The 18786-nt window shown below is 50.6% G+C and overlaps 1 protein-coding gene across 5 annotated transcripts; it reads right to left on the bottom strand.

The window, feature by feature from the left end:
* Positions 1-1444: 1444 nt before the first annotated feature.
* On the bottom strand, positions 1445-17724 carry LOC142823131 (C-type lectin domain family 2 member B-like). 5 transcript variants are annotated; one of them, XM_075913534.1, is made up of 6 exons: positions 17455-17723; positions 15978-16819; positions 11683-11790; positions 6507-6685; positions 5330-5433; positions 4616-5120 (listed from the first exon to the last, which is right to left on the bottom strand). In XM_075913534.1, the coding sequence occupies exons 2-6, from the start codon at positions 15994-15996 to the stop codon at positions 4970-4972; spliced, it is 561 nt and encodes a 186-aa protein (XP_075769649.1). In that variant the 5' UTR covers positions 15997-16819; positions 17455-17723; the 3' UTR covers positions 4616-4969. The 5 variants fall into 5 exon arrangements, with proteins under 5 accessions (XP_075769647.1, XP_075769646.1, XP_075769649.1 ...); XM_075913532.1 differs by lacking the exons at positions 4616-5120; positions 15978-16819 and adding an exon at positions 1445-2085 and having other exon boundaries at positions 5330-5411; positions 17455-17724; XM_075913531.1 differs by lacking the exons at positions 4616-5120; positions 15978-16819 and adding an exon at positions 1448-2085 and having other exon boundaries at positions 17455-17724.
* Positions 17725-18786: the final 1062 nt, after the last annotated feature.

The following is an 18786-nucleotide window of genomic DNA, read 5'->3' on the forward strand; positions in this document are numbered from 1 at the left end:
TGCCAGCTCCTTCCCCCACATCCCTAACTGCTAGTCTGTCCCCCACAGACAGAGCCCCTCTAGGCTCCCCAACTCCCACAACAAACAGCTGTGCTGATCCCCCCCCCATCTTGGCTCACACACAGTGGGTAGGGAGAGGGACCTTTCTCCTCTGAAGGGACAGCTCCCTCCAGATCCTGGCAAATCCATGAGAGGGGAGAAAAAAGAGGTGATAGATGCTCCATCCCTGTTCTCCTCCAACTCCCTTCCACTGTCCCACCCACCTCTTCTCCCTGACTTGCGTCCCACCAACCAGTTCTCTCCCTTTCTCTACCCCCCAACCCCATTTACCCACCAGAGGTCACACCCAGACTCCCTTCCCACCTGCAGGTTCTCACGGGAGCTCAATGTTGCACTCTCCCAGAAAACAGGGGGGAAAACACAAGGCAACCATGTGAGCCCCTGCTCTGCGGCCATTCCACCGTGGTCCCCCCTTTGCAAATGCAGCTATCTGCCTAGCTGCGGGAGCTGATATTTGCAGCCACCGTGGCACACGTGCTTTCAAAGCCAAAGCTGCAATTTATCCATTAGCATGCCTGACACCGAATTACAGCCTACTGCTCCTATATCTCTGTGGTGTGCCTGCTGCAAAGTGAGTGCTTAAAAGCATAACTTTGGGCTTGTACATAACACGTCCCTAGTCTCTTAGACAGACATCCCTATAATCTAAAGAGTATGTCTACATTTCATTCCTTCTTCAAGGGAGGAATGCAAATGTGAACATCCGAAATTGCAAATGAAGCAGGGATTTAACTAACGCGCACGTCAGCTGCATAATCGTGGACGGCCGCTTTTCCACGCTAGCGCTATTTCGGGACATCAAACTCAGTCCCCGTGGGGTTATTTTGAGAGAAAACCCTTCCCTCGAAATAACCCTTACTCCCGGGAGGGGAACATGCAAACAGGGTTTGGCTTGCACCCTCTGTGCTGTCCCCATCTGGCCAAAGTGTAGAATTTGCCACATGGGAAGCAGGAGCTCACAGCCCACAAGGATAGCGGAGCCCGGCGCTTTGGGGTGACCACAAATTGCACCAACGTGGCTGGCCGAGGCCGGAGAATTGCTTCAGCTCCGCATAGGGGTAGCACACGCTGTTCATCCAGTGTGTCCATGCCAAGCTTGGCAGCATGATGGGGGTGCTGTGCAGGTCCCGGGTAGCACTGCGTTGCGAGCAACTGCTGCAGCGTAGCCGGAGCGGGAGCCGGTCTCTGTAGAGAGCTGAGGAAGGTCCCAGGCTTTGCTCGTGTTCTTAAGCAGAGGGATGGGACGTGTAGGGGGGCTCAGAGCAGGGGGTTCCTGTGTGAGGAGGTGGGTTCGGGACAGGGGGTTGTTGTTTGGAGGGACGCGGGGGGAGTTAAGGACCCAGGCAGGAGGTTGAATTCGGGGGCAGGCTCAGGGCTGGGGTGAGGGTGCAGGAGTCAGGGATGGCAGTGGGTGGTGAAGGGTTCCTGGCAGGGAGCTGGAAGAGGCTGGCCAGTGGTGAGTGTAACGCAGCTCTTGCAGCAGATCCTCACAGGGACAAGGGACTCTGGGGGCTGGCTCTGGTTTCTATCTACTCCCGTCCAGAGTGGGGAGGCTTAACTAGGGGTCAGCCCTCGCCTGCAACTGCCCCTGCATCTCGAGGGCTTTGTCATTCCAGGGTCTGCCTGGCCTGCAGCTGCACCCCAGCCTCCAGTCAGACCAGGAGAGGGTGGAAGTCAGGGTCAGCGCTGCAGGGGCTGTTCACAGGCAACTAAATTGGCGCCCCGTCCCCCCAATGTGGCACCCAGGGGCAACTGCCCCTCCCCATCCTCTCCTTCGCTACGCCTCTGGCTGCAGGGGAAAGTTCCCTTTCTCCGCGGCTGTCACGGGAGCTCGATGTACTAGGACGCCCCAACGTTAGTTTCTTTATTGTTGCCTGATTTAAGGAGGGTGAATATTATTTATGTGAAGAGTTTGGGTGGTTGGCTTGACGACTGAATGGATCAGAAGATAAGAAGATTCTCGGCCGAGAATCAGGCAACACAGAATGTACAGAGGATCCTCGGGGGTATGAGAGGATGTTCCCACTAAGACAAAACAGTTGAAAACTTTATTTAAATATATGGAGTAGATCAAATAGCAACGTGAGTAGTAAAATCAGGGTTACAAATGCAGTATAAGCAATCTAAGATACATACGGGATTATGGCTATAAGCGGTGGTTTAATATACTCACACTTGTTCTCGATAAGATGGTGATATGAAACGACAGCCAAGAGTTGCCTCCGGTATGTCAAAATAGGACTGGTCTGAGTTTTTCAGTTCTTGAGTGTGAGGTGCAGAAGCTTATGCTATTGAGGTTAGCTTAGTTTACTTAACTGATTTAAACCCAGATTAATCTCAGGGCATGTCTACACTACATTCCTCTTTCGAAAGAGGAATGTAAATGAAGCCGATCGAAAGTTCAAATGAAGCGCAGTTTTACAAATCTCACGCTTCGTTTGCATAATCACGTGAGGGTGCTTTTTTGAAAAAGGGTTTTTCGAAAAAGAAACCGCAGTGTAGATGTGGTTCTTTTGGGGGGGGGGACCCCTTTTTCAAAAGAAAAGAACCGTTACTTACCTGTAACTGTTGTTCTTCGAGTGGTTGCTCATGTCCATTTGAAGTAGGTGTGCGCACCGCGTGCACCGCGTCTTCCGGAGTGTTTTCCCTAGTGGTACTCGTAGCGCCGGCAGGGCGCCCCCTCGAGTGGTGCCGCCATGGCGGGGCATAAGTACCCATGCCGGCGCTGCCCCACCTCAGTTCCTTCTTGCCGGAGACTCCGACGAAGAGGAGGTAGGGTGGGAGTCGAATGGACATGAGCAACACATCTTGAAGAACAACAGTTACAGGTAAGTATCCGTTCTTTTCTTCTTCGAGTGGTTGCTCATGTCCATTCGAAGTAGGTGACTTCCAAGTCAACCTCACATACGGAGGAGGGGTCGGAGCAGTCAGACCACAAGAGCCATGGTAAAGATGAATAAACAGAATGAATTTATTCAAACAGGAAAACACACAGAAGGCACGTGTTAACAACAGTAACAACTCAACATATTTACAACACAGAATTGAGAACTGCAGAGCCCACCCCTGCATCCTCCCTGGCCTGCTGTGCCAGCGCAGAGTGCGCCGTAAAGGTATGGAGGGACGACCACATGGCCACCCTGCAAATTTCCGTAATCGGTACCTGAGCCCCAAATGATACCGAGGACGCCTGCGCCCTGGTAGTGTGGGCTTTTACCCTGGGCGGGGTTTTACCAGCCAGTTGATAACATTCCTTGATGCATTGTGCGACCCTGCTGAGTTTTGTCGACGTTATGTTGACATAACTCAAAGGCAGTGTGGACGCAGGTATAGTTTTGTCGACAAAAGTCCACTTTTGTCGACAAAACCCTGTAGTCTAGACACACCCTATTGGAACAGACAGCTGCCAACTGCCTGTACATCTCGTTGTCTGGGTCATACACTGGTAATGAGACAGTGAATGAGACATACAAGGAGAAACACATGTGGATCACTTCTTTTCTGACTTTTGAAAACATCTGGACAATACCAACTCCACAATGGTTCATCTTTGATTAGGTCAGTGTTTCCCAATTGTATTTGGCCACGGAACTCTTTTCAGCTTGAAAGAATTTCAAGGAACCCCTAGGGTTGCTAGAGTAAAATTTGTTGATGGGAAAAGGAAAAAAGACCCTCCACGCACCGCCACAAAAAGGCTCTTTCTCTTTAAGAGGGGGCGGGAGAGTAATGAGTTCTCACAGGACCCTTACTTTCGCTTCGCGGAACCCGAGGATTCCACAGAGCACCAATTGGGAAACACGAGATTAGGTGAAATTAAAATGCTTTCATTATTATATTGACAACACACTCTCCACATTCCTAGCAGATCACCTAAATACTGATCGTTGTTGAAAGCTGGGGTGTCCATCCAATTCTGAAGCCACACTCAAATGGCCAAATAGCCACACTGGCCAAGCTAACTAGCCACACTCTACTGGCCAAATAGCCACATGTGGCTATTGGCTAGCATGTTGGACACCCCGGGTTTAAAGCAACTGGAGGATTAATGATTTGTATCTCATTAACCAGTTGGGTTATAGCATATTATAAACTATAAATTACTCTTCCTATGACAGTCCCTTGATTTCTGGTAACACTGGGTTAACTACCCGGTTCACTTCCTCTCGTAACACATGATCTTCATGTTTTTTCAATCCTTCCTTCCCAAGGGTGTGTCTAGACTACAGGGTTTTGTCGGCAAAAGTGGACTTTTGTCGACAAAACTATACCTGCACCCACACTGCCTTTGAGTTATGTCGACATAATGTAGACAAATCTCAGCAGTTTTGTCGACGTATGTAAACCTCATTCTACGAGGAATAACGCCTTTTATCGACAGAGTTCTGTCAAGAGAAGGCATTATTGCATCTACACTGTCCTTTGCGTCCACACTGTTATGTCGACAAAGCGGCTTGCTTTGTCGACAGAACTGGATGCAGTCTAGACACTCTTTGTCGACAGAAGCTTTGTCAACAGTATCTGTTGACAACTTCTGTCAACAAAACCCTGAAGACTAGACATACCCTAAAATTGCCTACATGCTTGGCTGGCAGGAGGACTGTGGTTGCGACATGGCAGCTTAGCTTCTCGGATGCTGGGGAAGGCTAGAGACACAGCATAGCAGCCTGGATTCCCTAGCCATCAGGGAGGGCTGGGGACGCAGCATGGCGGTCCGGCTTCTTAGCCGCCAGGGAGGGCTGGAGCCTGGGCCACAGCACGGCAGCCCCAGCCCTCCAGGTGGCCAGGAAGGATCGGGCTGGGGGTGGGTGGGTTTTGGCTCCAGGGGTGGGACTGGGGTTTGCATTCCCCAGCTGGGCCTTCATCCGCCACTGGGAGGTCATGGAGGAGACCGGAACAGATTCCTTTGGGCTCATGATCTCCCTCCCACGACACGCTCCCCTCCCTGGGTAGGGGCATCAGGTTTGCTACAGAGCCATTTCCTCGGTGTGCTGCAGCTGGAGCTGCTAACATTGAGGTCGTCATTCAGGTAGGCACAGTCGGCTCCCCCTTGTATTTCAAACCTGCAAGCCAGAGGCAGTCGGAGCTAGAGTCAGCGTATGCCAGGCACAGACCGGGGGAGACACCCCAAGAGAGGGAGGGGAGCTACCGCACTCACAGCCCCTCAGGATCTCCCCCTCCCTACACTGCCCTAGATAGGAGGGGAGGTGAAAGCAGCCAGTGGGACATTTCCATCAACTCCCACCCAACACAGAGAAGGAAACAGACTCACCGATGGTCGAACTCGGTGCCATTGACCCATCTCCAGACCCCGCCTGCGTCCTTCCGGAGGCCAATCCAGTGGTCCAGTCTGCCTGGGTAGGGCAGCAGGGAGTGCTTAGAAACCCAACAAAACCAGCTGTTAGCCCAACTCTGCTAACAGTATTAACCCTTCAGCCAACCAGGTCCTGGGGCTGTGGCACCTATTGGGTGAAGCAGGGATTGAGCAACAAGGTCACTGTCGGCCCAGTGGCCCCCTCTCAGGGCGCAGCAGGGCAGGGGGGAGAGGGAGCTGCAGGAGGGGGCAGACAGACCCCTGCCACCAGGGCAGGGCAGTGGAGGGCAGGGAGCACAGGGCAGGGTGAATTGTCCCCACCCCAACCATGGGGGAACTCTGGGGCTTTATGGAGCTGGGGAGCAAGGGTAAAAGTAACACATTTCATTCAAGCGCTGTCTCTGTGCAACCTCCACTTTGGGGAGGGGGGTCAGGGCAGGAAGTTGGGGAGGGGGCTAGGATAGGACCCTACCTAGCGCCTGCCCTAGGAAGATGCAGGACCAAGGACAACCCCCGGTCTCACCTGCCACCCCAGGCTCCATCTGACCCCACCTCTTCCCACCCCTGCTCCATCCCCTCTTCCAAGTCCCTTTTCCTCAAGCGACAGGGCCCGGGAAATTACCAGGGGTGAGGGGAGGACTGGGACCGGCAACAGGGGATGCTCCACCCCTGCATTCACTGCGGTGCTAGGAAACAGCGTGACCTGGCCCCAGCCCACTGCGCTCCTCCCCGCCCAGCTCACAGGCACGTCCCTCAGGGGAGTGGAGCGGTCTGGGATGGGGATGGCCGAGAACACGGGCATTACAGGCTGCAGCCAGGGCCCCAAGATGAGAGGGTGCAGGGTTCCAGTCCCTAAAGCCCCTTTCTTCATCAGGCCTTACTGCTGGGCCTGCAGCCGGCTCAGCCCCGCACAGGGGGAGTCTCAAACTGGGGCGCTGAGCAGCTGGAGGGTGGGGAAGGCTGGAGCCGCAGAACCAACCAGAATTTGGCTGGCAGAACCGCACCGACTCTGGCCCGCAGCCCGGGAGGCGCCCAGCTCCCCTCTGCCCTAGAGGGGCTGGGCCCAGCCTGACTCCAGCCCAGCCTGCGGTGCCGGCTATCGTCGGGCTTGGCACAAAGCGTCCGTGCGGCTCACCAGCTGCCGTAGACTCTCAATCGTGGCCAGGGAGGCAGCGTGTGAAGAGCAGTTCTTCTGGCTGTTGGTCCAGTTCCCTTCGGCCTTCGAAAAATAGTAGAATTTCCCCTGGATTCTGATCCAGTTCTCCGGGCACCCAGAAGTAGGGGGGCAGGGAGGAGGCTGTTTAGATCTTTCCACTTAGAAAAAGAGAGAAAGAGAAAGAGAAAGAGAAAGAGAAAGAGAAAGAGAAAGAGAAAGAGAAAGAGAGAGAGATCATTCCCATCTCACAGCGGAGAACAAGCAGGCACGGGAGCACAGGGACTCTGAGAACAGATCAGACCCGTGGGTTACACAGCTGCTCTCTGAGAGCCGCCAGTACCTGCTGCTTCATAGCAAATGGCAACACACACACTCTGATAGGCAGTGAGGGGACAGCCTGCCCCAGGGCACTCTGCCCCCCTCCATGCAGCCTCAAAGCAGAAAGGTTCACACAGAGGGGTGACTGGCGCGGAGGCATATGAGGGGAGGGGGCACAGACCAGTGACCCTCACCCAGCCCAAGGAAGAGCCAAATCCCCTATACCCCAGATCCTGCCTCTCCCTCCACTTGCTCTGCCCTCTGCCCTCTCTTCCCCAAACTTGCCCCACTCCTTCCCTGCCCTTGCTCCGCCCTCTCCCTCTTCCCCCCCAGCCAATGTGCCCAGGGGACTACCTGCCAGGGTTCTGGTGCTGGCAGTGGCGGTATGGCCTGTTCTGTTCCCAGAGTCACGTCGTTCTGCTTCCTGCCCGTGAGAGCAGGGGCTGTTCTGCTCTGAGGGATGCCCCGGGAGAGCAGAGAGAGCTGGGGCTGTGTTGCTCATCTTCCCCTGCCACTGCAAGTGAGTGTGGTGTGTTGGGGGCTGATCTTTTTTGCTGTTCTCAGGTAGCCTCCCCCCGCTACCTCTCCCAGATGCCTAGGGACTTTGTCCCAACAGCTACTGGCTGGCCCCTTGTCCCTCCCACCCATGGTGTTGGGTTGCATTTCCTCTGAATACAACAGAAGATTAAGAGTGGTGCAGTAATTCAGCCAGTTCCATGGAGCAGCCACTAGGGGGAATCAGACCCCAACAAGTGGATGTGACCTGTTGGGCTTGCTGCTGCTGCTGGATTTGCTGCTGCTGGATTTGCTTCCTAAGACCATTTACACCTTAAATCAACTCGAATTCTTTGAGGGGGGCAACAAGCGTCTGGACAAGGGGGACTGGACGCGTCTCTGGCTGGAGGGAGGCCAAGCTGCCTCACTAGGGGTGTGCCTACAAAAGTGGATTCTGTCGATAGACGGTGTTATTGCATCTACACTGTCCTTTGCGTCTACACTAGAACTGGCTGTAGTCTAGATGCTCTTTGTCGACAGAAGCTTTGTTGACAGTCTAGATGTACCCTAGATGACGACCAGACCATTTTGGGGGCCTAGGAAATCCGGCTCCTGGGCTGGCCTACCAGTGGGTAATGGGGGGTCTCTGGCCTATAGCCCAGCTGAGCCGCAGTCCAAATGTCCAGATCCTAGGCCAAAGCAAACCCCAAAAGCAGTTCAGCGGCTCGGGCCTGGAGTCAGGCTGAGCCTCAGCTTAGAAAAGTCACACCCTTAGTCAGGGCGAGGCAACAAACAAATAGTTCCAAAGTGCAGGCCTGTCTGCAGCCTTGGGGGGAAGGGGAGTCGGGTCTCGGGGGGGAAACCAGCCCCCCAAGGAAAGAGGTGGGGGGGACGAAGGCCCACCCACTCCACTGCGTCCCAGCCCAGGGCCCTAACAGTGGCAGTGCAGTGTGCCACTGGGTCAGTGGGGATCCTGACCACAACACACAGACCAGTTGATGTTCTGATTCTGCTTTCTGTGCTGATCGGCCCCTTTCCACGGACACAGGCTTTGTCCCACTACCAATTTTCAGGAGGGTGGGCTCCTCAGCTACCCCCCACGCCTCTTGGTTCTTTAACATTTTAAATGTCTAATGTTTATCAACTTCTCATCCTAGATTCACCAATTAGTTGTTGGGACTTACTAATAGGACTCGCTGAGCCACGGTGAGCCCTGCTCGCCAGCATGCGCAGATCACCTGAACTCGGCTCTTCCGGGTTGTAATCCCAGGGCGAGTAGATTGTCAAGCCCTGCTGCAGGCTGGGGGGAGGGGGTCGGGTCTCTTTGTTTGGAAGAAAGCCGACAAGCACAGGGGCTATGTCTACACTGGCATGATTTTCCAGAAATGCTTTTAACGGAAAAGTTTTCCGTTAAAAGCATTTTTGGAAAATCGCGTCTAGATTGGCAGGACGCTTTTCCGCAAAAGCACTTTTTGAGGAAAAGCGTCCGTGGCCAATCTAGACGTGGTTTTCTGCAAAAAAGCCCCGATCGCCATTTTCACGATCGGGGCTTTTTTGCGCAAAACAGTACTGTGCTGTTTACACTGGCCCTCTTGCGCAAATGATTTGCGCAAGAGGGCTTTTGCCCGAACGGGAGCAGCACAGTATTTCCGCAAGAACACTGACGATCTTACATGAGATCGTCAGTGTACTTGCAGAAATTCAAGCGGCCAGTGTAGACAGCTGGCAAGTTTTTCCACAAAATCATATGATTTTGCGTAAAAACTTGCCAGTCTAGACACACCCAGAGGGATTATCCCCTCAGGGGAAATCTGCCCTCCAAAGGGAAGAGTGGTGGGGGGGATGTAGGCCCACCTGCTTCACTGCGTCCTGGCCCAGGGCCCTAAAAGTGGCAGTACGGAATGCCACTGGGTCAGCGGAGATCCTGACCGCAACACGCCAACCAGTTGACCTCCATTTCCTCAACCAACCCAATGGCTGTCCCTAGGCCGCTTCCCACTTCCACCGTCTACCTACCTCAGCCTCTGGTCCTCAGGGGCTGGGTTGCTCTGGCCAAGCCCAGTAAGGGGTCTTAGAGAGAGTTTCCTTTTCAGGGTCAACAGGATCCCCACACTGACTCACTACAGGGATCCAGGTGATATAATGCATTTAAATCTCCAGAAAGCCTTCGACAAGGTCCCTCACCTAAAGCAAACTAAACTGTCATGTGGAAGGTCCTCTCGTGGATTGGTAAAAGTTAAGAGACAGGAAACAAAGAGTAGATATAAACGGTCAGTTTTCAGAATGGAGAGAGGTAACTAGTGAGGTCCCCCAAGGGTCTGTCCTGGAACCAATCCTAGTCAACATATTCATAAATTATCTGAAGAGATGGGTAAACAGTGAGGTGGCAAAATTTGTAGAGTTTCTTTACTTTGCAAACCTTTACCTTTATTTTCAGGTAGTAACTGAACAAGAAATCCAGGCTCTCTCTCTATTTTCTTGGTTTTGGCTACCCTTTGTATCAGCCATAACTTGGTTTATAAGAAGACTTTGAACCTGATAAAGCATTGAGATATCTTAAGGGGTTACATGTCGAATACCAAAAGCCAAAGCAACACTAGTTACCTCTGTCTGGCAAAAAGCGTCTTGTCACTTTTGCAACTTTGAATGAATTGGCTTTATTAAAAACCAAACCAAACCAAACCAAATCATCTGAAGCCTACAAAAAAGAGCTTTACAAACCTGCAAAACAGAAGTGTTTAAGGAGGTCTTAAAAATCTCACAGAGATGCATACATGCATACATTCTCCTTTATTTAATTTCCTTTACACTACTTTAATTATTTTTACACACCTGTGCATAGATTGCGCACATTTTATACATTTGGGCGGTCAAGTCTCAATAGAAACCTCTTCTGCTCTTTTAGCAAATTTAACTAAATTTAACTAACGTGTCCATAGTCAAATATTAAATCAGATTGTCTCTTTGCCTGGATTATTTACAGAGGTTCCCTTGGAAAAGGGCCCATTTTTCAAAAGGCTGCAAAGAAACCAAGAATTCTTTTCCTATCACGCTTTTCTTCTTTTTAGAATTTTTACAACAATCTGATGTCTCCATCCTCTCCATACTCTGCAGAGTTAACATCTCGCTCTTTTTCCTTAATATACTTGCTCATCTCCAAAAGGAAAAGTTCTTTCGTTCAGATGTTACCACTCCACATTTTATTTCAGGGATTTGAATTTCCAATGCCTGGACTTAACTGCTTTCCTTTACTCCTACCACTGTGCTCTCAGGACTCTGAACCTATTTTCCAATCTCGCTTGCTTTCCTGCCTGCTTGTCTGGACCTGATCCTGCTTTCCGTGCTCATCGGCCCCTTTCCACGGACACAGGCTTTGTCCCACTACCAATTTACAGGAGGGTGGGCTCCTCAGTTACCCCCCACGCCTCCTGGTCCTTTAACATTTTAAATGTCTAATGTTTATCAACTTCTCATCCTAGTTTAACCAATTAGTTGTTAAGACTTACTAATAGTTCTTAACCTCGCTAACAATATTTTCAGCACACAGTATGCAATACAAAAACTGCAAACCTGTACCACGGGCCAGGAAGAGGATCCTCAACCTGTCTCGATTCTTATCCTTGAAAGAATTTCACGGGATATCTTTCCGGGGCGAGAAGGCAAAACACCACATTTATTGCCATCGTAACATTATTCTGGTATATGCATATTCATACACACAAAGGCACACATATGCCCACACCCCATCATGGCTGTTGCTTAAAGTTCCACTGCAAAGCTTCTATTAGTACAAACTTTTAATCTTTCATCATATTTTCTTTATAGTACAGTCTGTATTCTAATTACTCCTAAGAGCAGCGGTGTGATCATGCTGAATCATAAGGATCCTTCTAATCTGTTTCTATGTTAATGTCAGATACAGACACATGCAGTGTCTGCCTGATGCATCTTTACACGGGCCTAGAAGACTGTTCCTCCCTGCTAACCAGAGAAGAGTGGCCGGCAGAGTTAAAGCTGCTTAACATTTATTCTCACACTACCCATTAAGTACATCAGACATTATAAAACTCTCTTGTCTACAAGCGCCCAGGAGCAGACAGTGGGGGGAGGGATAACTCAGTAGTTTGAGCATTGGCCTGCTAAACCCAGGGTTGTGACTTCAAGCCTTCAGGGGGCCATTTAGGGACCTAGGGCAAAAATCTGTAAGGGATAGTACTTAATCCTTCTGTGAAGGCAGGGGCCTGGACTAAATGACCTTTCAAGGTCCCTGCCAGCTCTAGAAAATAGGCATCACAAAAGCAGAAAATCCCAGAGACTGACTCTTCAGGGGGTGGGAACTTACCTCCCAGAGCTGCTGCTAAAGCAATTATGATGACCACCGCAGCCCCGATTACAGCTGCAGCTCCAAGGACACCTGGATGTTTCCATAGCACAGTTTGAGCCCCATTGTCTGGAAGATAAAACCCATCAGTGAGACCAGAACAGTTACCATTGTGCTCTGATCTTACCCACACATTCTGATTTCTATAATTCTTCTATCCCTGCTCTCTACACAGCTATTAACACCCCACCCAGACTGTAAAAGAGACTCTCACTTACCTGTGAGTGGTTCACTGGCTCAGTGAAGGCTAGGCAGGATGCAAAGGACAATGAAGGAACTAGAAAAACTCTGACAAGAGACTGGCAGGCTGGGAAGGGGAGCGAGATGGGGAAAGATAAACAGTCTGCTGTGTCTACACTGGGCCACTTATTCCAGAAAAGCATCCGCTTTTCCGGAATAACTTGCCAGCTGTCTACACTGGCCGCCACTTGCTTTTCCGGAAAAGCAATCACGATCTACTGTAAAATTGTCAAAGTTTTTCCAGAAAAATTATGCTGCTCCCGTTCGGGCAAAAGTCCTTTTCCGGAAAAACTGTTCCGGAAAAGGACCAGTGTAGACAGCACAGTAATCTTTTCCGCAAAAAACCCCCGATCACGAAAATGACTATCGGGGCTTTTTTGCAGAAAAGCGCGTCTACATTGGCCACGGACGCTTTTCCGGAAAAAGTGCTTTTCCGGAAAAGCATCTTGCCAATGTAGACGCGCTTTTTCCGGAAATACTTATAACGGAAAACTGTTCTGTTTTAAGCTTTTCCGGAAAAGGGTGCCAGTGTAGATGTAGCCCCCGTGTAATAACACATGGGACAGAAAAGGCAGCTGGAACTGTTTGTTGGTGAAGGTTTGGGCAGCCTCTGGTGTGGCGCTCTGGATGCACCTCTCCTCAGCTGCCTCTTCTGTTACCAGATTTGCCTGTTACTTTTGGGCATGCTCATTTATTAGGGTTATCCTTGGGAGGAGGGCAGTGTTATAATTCTATTAACGTGCTGCTTGTGTTATTTGTGTTCCCACAGGGGCTGTACTTCTCCCTTCTGCCAATTCCCTCTCTCCTGCAGGTTCTAGGTTCCCCAGGGCTGGGCTCTTCCTACACTAGAAGGAGAGGAACACACAGACACACCCACTACCACAGCAGTCTGAGAGGTGGGTTAATCAGCACTCAGCAGCTGACTCCTTATCTGTCCCTGGACTCAGCAGGTTGGTTGCACAGCAATGCCAAGTTGTGACCCCCTCCTGTGCCTTTGGACTCCATGGGCTGGTTTAACTGCAGTTTAAGTTGCCACCACCATAAGCCCCCAAGTTCAGCGCCTCCCTATCCCCACTCCCACACCACAACTACTCTGCAGCAAGCAAGGTCACAGGATTTTGGGGCACCATTGGGGCTGTAGCTTAGATTCAAGGAGCGTTGTTGCAGAGTGAATGGGGAACCCAACAACAGTCCTGGGGAGGGGAGAGAAAAAGAGGAAAGCAAGCATCTAAGCAATGAAAGTTGTTTCTAGGTAGTAACCGTACAAGGGGAGAGAAACACACACACCAGTTACAATATTAAATCTAACTTAAATCTGACTTTACAAACTCTGAGGCTGTGTCTACATTGGCATGATTTTGTGCAAAAGTGGCTGTTTTTGCACAAAAACATGCTGCCTGTCTACACTGGGCGGGGAGTTCTTGTGCAAGAACACTGACGTTCTAATGTGTGAAATCAGGGCTTATTGCGCAAGAACTATGATGCTCCCGCTCAGGAATTAGCCCTCTTCGCAACTGTTCTTGAGCAAGAGGCCAGTGTAGACAGGCAACATGAATTTCTTGCGCAAGAAAGCCGATGGCTAAAATGGCCATCGGAGCTTTCTTGAACAAAAGAGTGTCTACACTGGCACGGATGCTTCTGCGCAAAAGCGCATCTCTTGCACAAAAGCACAGGCCAGTGTAGACGCTCTCTTGCACAAATACTTTAACACAAAAACTCTGACCTTAGAAGTATTTGCATAAAATCTTGCCAATGTAGACCTAGCTTGAGGCTTTGCCTACACTGCCGGCTTTTGCCAGCAGAGAGAATGCAAATGAAGCGCTGATTAGTATTTTGCCATGTTTCACTTGCATAATCTATTCAAGCCGTTTTTGCACAAAAACAAGCAGTGTGAACATCCCAGAGAAGGAGAAGGATCTTGAGCAAAAAGGTTTTTTGCGCAAAAAGGAAACGTCTACACTGCTTGTTTTTGCAATCAATGGCTCGAATAGGTTATGCAAATGAAGCTTGGCAAAATGCTAATCAGCGCTTCATTTGCATACTCTCTGCCAGCAAAAGCCAGCAGTGTAGACGTAGCCTAACTGATCACATAAGGCAGGGTCAGGAGACTATACTGGGGAGAAGGGATCTCACCATTCTGTGAAGTTTAAACTGTTGGGGGTTCCCATGTGGCAATGGTAGCAATGGGTCCAGACTGTTGGAGACAGGCAGAGCAGAGCTCCCAGCAGATCAGTGAGAAAACGACAAAATCCCCGTAGAATTGATGCAGACCTTAGATCCAGATATCAGAACACGGTACTTGAGGGTGAGTCACGGTTGTTGTGGCGGAAATAACAAAGGTCCAAGAGGGACACCGGATTTGATCATGCTGGTGGGTGTGATTACATATAGCTGCAGTTCCTCTCTAAGTAATGGAGGCGTCAGTATTGGTTGGTCCCCACAGTGCAGAAGAAACCAGGACTATCTTGCACCTCCACGGGTTCAGGGGCATTCCAGATCTAGCACAGACCTTAGACAGCATCAGACTCCAGATACTTATGACCAGCAAGAGTAGACAGAGAAGTGTATATTTAGTCATGATCAGGTTATTTTTTTGTTGTTGTTTGGTTAAACTTCTCTGTGTGAAATCCATGTACTTCCTCGCATTCACTATATAGCTAAGCGGCATCCAGAGATACTATCTTTCTCGTTTTAATTTGTTTTTCTCAGTTACTCTGTAACACCTAGAAACTATATAAGCTTTATTAAGTATATACTTTTGTTTTGTTAATAAAATCACCTTTTTTAATGAGATAATTTGATTCTTGTGTCCTGAAAAGTAGCAGGAGGTCTGTGTATACATGCCTAGACTAAGAAATCAGCTATCAAAGGGTACCTCTACACTACAGGCTTTTGTCGACAAAGCTTCTGCTGACAAAGAGAGTCTAGACTACATCCAGTTCTGTCGACAAAGCAAGACGCTTTGTTGACATGACAGTGTAGACACAAAGGACAGTGTAGATGAAATAACACCCTCTGTCGACAGAACTCTGCCGACAGAAGGCGTTATTCCTTGTAGAATGAAGCTTACCGCCGTCGACAAAACGTTATGTTGACAGAACTCAGCGGCAGTGTAGATGCAGGTATAGTTTTGTCGACAAAACCCTGTAGTCTAGACACACCCAAAGACTGCAGTTTGTTTTCTGTTTGTTTCTTTTTCAAGCTCTCTTGTGGTAATAGAGCTTGGGGTATCCCTCTGGAAGAAGTTCAAGTGCTTCTTCCTCGGTTTAAGAAAAAGGGGGTTATTGTTACTCTTAATGGTAGCAGCTATCTCCCAAGGGCAGGGAATCTGTGACCTTGGGGAGTTTTTGTAAGCAGAACCCTGTATATGAATAGTATTTAAGGTCACTGGTGGGCCCCTACCATCTGCACTTAGAGTGCCAGAGTGGGGAACAGCCTCAACACCTGTAAAGCCCCCTCATGCAACACAATAATTAAAGTTACAGTTGTTGGGAAATCATGCATTGTTATTTAGGGAACACAAGAAAGAAGGGTCAGAAAAAGAAATAAAGGCAGGAGAAGAGAAGGGGAAGCAATGTATTGCAAGCCCCCTGTTCAGTAATGAAATGAAATAAAATGAAATGAATGGAGATGCCTATCGCCTAGAACTCGAAGGGAGCTTGGAAAGGTCATTGAGTCCAGTCCCCTGCCTTCACAGCAGGACCAAGCACCATCCCTGACTGATTTTGCCCCAGGTCCCTAAATGGCCTCCTCAAAGACTGAACTCACAACCCTGGGTTTAGCAGGCCAATGCTCAAACCACTGAGTTTTCCCTCCCCACATGCAGTAATCACACATGCAGTAATCACACATGCATGTGAGACTGACAAACAGCCTCTTGTGCTGGGGCACATCCCTGAGAGATGAATGTGAGGCTCCCCTTAAAATCAACCCTAACCCCTCTAGGGCCCCAGGGAGAGGAGGCTATGGAACTTAGCGAGAAGGGAATGTGGGCTAGCATGCGATGGAAGTGGTACCTGTGAATCTGGCTGTCATGTGAGTCTGCCATGCATGTTATCAGCTCCACCATGGCTGTCAAGACTTTCTTCTGTTCTTCACGTCACGTTCCCTGCTTGCTTTTCCATTCCCACGCTCCTGCAGCACTTAAATTGCTCCCTATCTTATTCAGGAGTGCTGACCAGCACCTGGTGACTAAGGGGTTAATTCTGTCTCTAGCCAGGTATCTGGTCAGCCAGTAATAATGCAGGTAGGAACTTCAAACTGGGGTAAAGGAGTCTTTATTTTTCCCTCCTTTGAAAAGCAGAGCAGTTTCTTCCAAGAAGAAAGGACATGGGAGATACTTCTGTCTCCAAGGATGCACTTCTGACAAGGTGTAAGTAGGAAAAACTTTAGCTAGTCTATCAGGATTGGTTGTTTTCCTGGTTTGGGAACTTGGAAATAATGTCTGAGCTGGTTAAGAGTTTGGTCTTTCTTTGTAACTAAGTTTTAACCCAGGGATTCCCAATGAGTATATCAACTGGTGGCTCTTCCCATGTAGCCACTTTACTATGCTTGCAACCGTAGTTTTGTTTTGATAATAAAAGGTTATTTCTTGTTCTAATTAACTGGTACTGGTCGATTTTTGTGTCCTTTGACTCAGTGCCTAATCCTAAGGGCAGAGTCCATTGTTGTCTGTAAATCCCCTCTGTTTTTTACCAAGTCCAAGTAAAAAGGAGGTTGGGGCAGGGGAAGAGTTTTACCTGAGGGAGGAGGTTTCTCAAGTGATCTCTTCCCTGTATTTCGCTGGAAATTACTTGGGTGGTGGCAGCGGATTTCTCCAAAATCCGGGTATTAGGATTTTGAGGGGAAGTTTTTGTACCTGTAGAGACCAGGTCTTGGGATGCTTTTGTGGGCCCCCATTTCGGCATTTGTCGTGCCAGAGTGGAGAACAGCCTCGACACTCCCTGTCCAAGTGACAACTCTGTCCGGATAGGGAGACTTATTTCTGCGCCTCCTGATTTCACCTGTCCGAGCCCCCCTCCCCCCTCCTCTGGTGTGGTCAATGGCAGCTCTGGCCAAGGCCAGGAGGACTTTGTGTGGACCACAGATGGGGGGGGGGGGAGGGGAAAAGTGTAGCCCGCATCTCAGGAAGAGGTTCTGGAGGAGCCAGAAAAGGGGCGGCCGCCTGGGCTCCAGGTTCTCCCCCATGCACCGAGGGCGGGAGGCAGCTGCAGCCAGAGGGGCGGGCAGGGACCTGAGATCCGTGCACCCGCCTGTCAGCACCAGAACACAGCTGGGCGGGCCACAGCGGCCTCTAGCGGGCCCGGGCGGAACTGCAGCCCCGCGCCTGCAAGGTGCGTTTGTGCCAACGGGAAATTCTGCCCCTCCACTCCCGCGCCGTGCAGGGAGCAGGAAACTGCCCCGGGGGGGGGGGGGGGCGAAACGGCGGCCACGCGGCCCTGCGGCAGCCGACCTGACACCACGCCCCGCCCGACCCCCGCCCTCGCTACCCACCGGCCATTGCGCGGCACCAAAAGCCGCTGAAGAGTCTTTGAATATCGCGCGCAGCTCTGGAGGGCTGGAGCGGAGCGCGCGGCTGCTGCTGCTGCTGCCCGGCGCTGTGCCAGCTGGGGGGGGAGGGGCAAGCGAGGGAAGCGCCCGGCCGTGACGTCAGCATCTGGGTCCCGTGACGTGATCCCCTGCGCTCGCGCGCGCAGCCTCACCCTGCCCTGAGCGAAGCAAAGATGCGCAGCTCTGGCCGGGCTCGGCTTCACCTGACGGGGCAGGGACTCCCCCGCCTGGCCCCTCCCCCAGCGTAGGGGCGGGGTCTGAACGGGGGGGGGGGGGATGGCGAGGGGCCAGGACTAGGCTGGGTTTGGCCGGGGGCGGGGGGCTGGTGGGAGTCAAAGAGCCGCCACGTGCAAGGGGGCTTTGCTCCTCAGGGCCTGTCCTGCAGGGGGGGGCGGCCAAAATATTTTGTGCTTGGGGTGGCAAAAAACCTAAAGGCCCTGTCTGCAAAACACCCCTGACTCCCAACGGGTCCGCATCCCACCCCCAGCTAATGAACGACTCCAGCCCCACCAGACGCCTTCGCGTGGTCCCAGTGCGATCCCTAAATAATTGCCAGCCAATTCTCCACAGAAAAACTTCAATCCAACTTCAGTGTCTCCATCATTCATTTACTGACGATAGCCCCTCCCCCCCAAATAAATTAAACCTGGACCTTCCAGATCCTTCCGTTTCCGTACGTCACGCTGCATGTCACGCTCACAGACATTTCCAGCCATACGCTATAGCGCCGCCGAATGCAGGTCTCTGTCACAGAGCCCCCCCTCTTCTAAATCCCACGTCCCGACAAACTGCCAGTGTGTCCCCCACAGACAGACACTTCCCCACAGAATCATGGAACACTAGAACTGGAGGGGACCTCAAGAGCTCATTGAGTCCAGTCCCCTGCCCTCACAGCAGGAGCCTGCACTGACTCTCTAGACCAGGGGTGTCCAAACTTTTTTCAAAGAGGGCCAGATTTGATGAAGTGAACATGCATGAGGGCTGACCATTTTGCCTGACATTCTTTGAACCATTAAAATGAAATGCAAATTAACTATTTTATGCAAAGTTTATTGCAAATGGCATACTTTTCATTTCGTCACATGGATGACAAATCTAAACAGGTGTTAAACCACTCTGCCTTTCATATCTGAAGGCCAGATGAAAAAAAAATCCAGGAAGCTGAAATATATGTCAGGAACATTGTAAAGTACATTACATATTATTGGTAATAAAGGTTGTCTGTCAACTTTTAAGTTCAAAAAATATGAACAGGAACATAACACCAAGTATACA

The sequence above is a fragment of the Pelodiscus sinensis genome, chromosome 32 (assembly GCF_049634645.1).
Source record: "Pelodiscus sinensis isolate JC-2024 chromosome 32, ASM4963464v1, whole genome shotgun sequence".
NCBI lineage: Eukaryota > Metazoa > Chordata > Testudines > Trionychidae > Pelodiscus > Pelodiscus sinensis.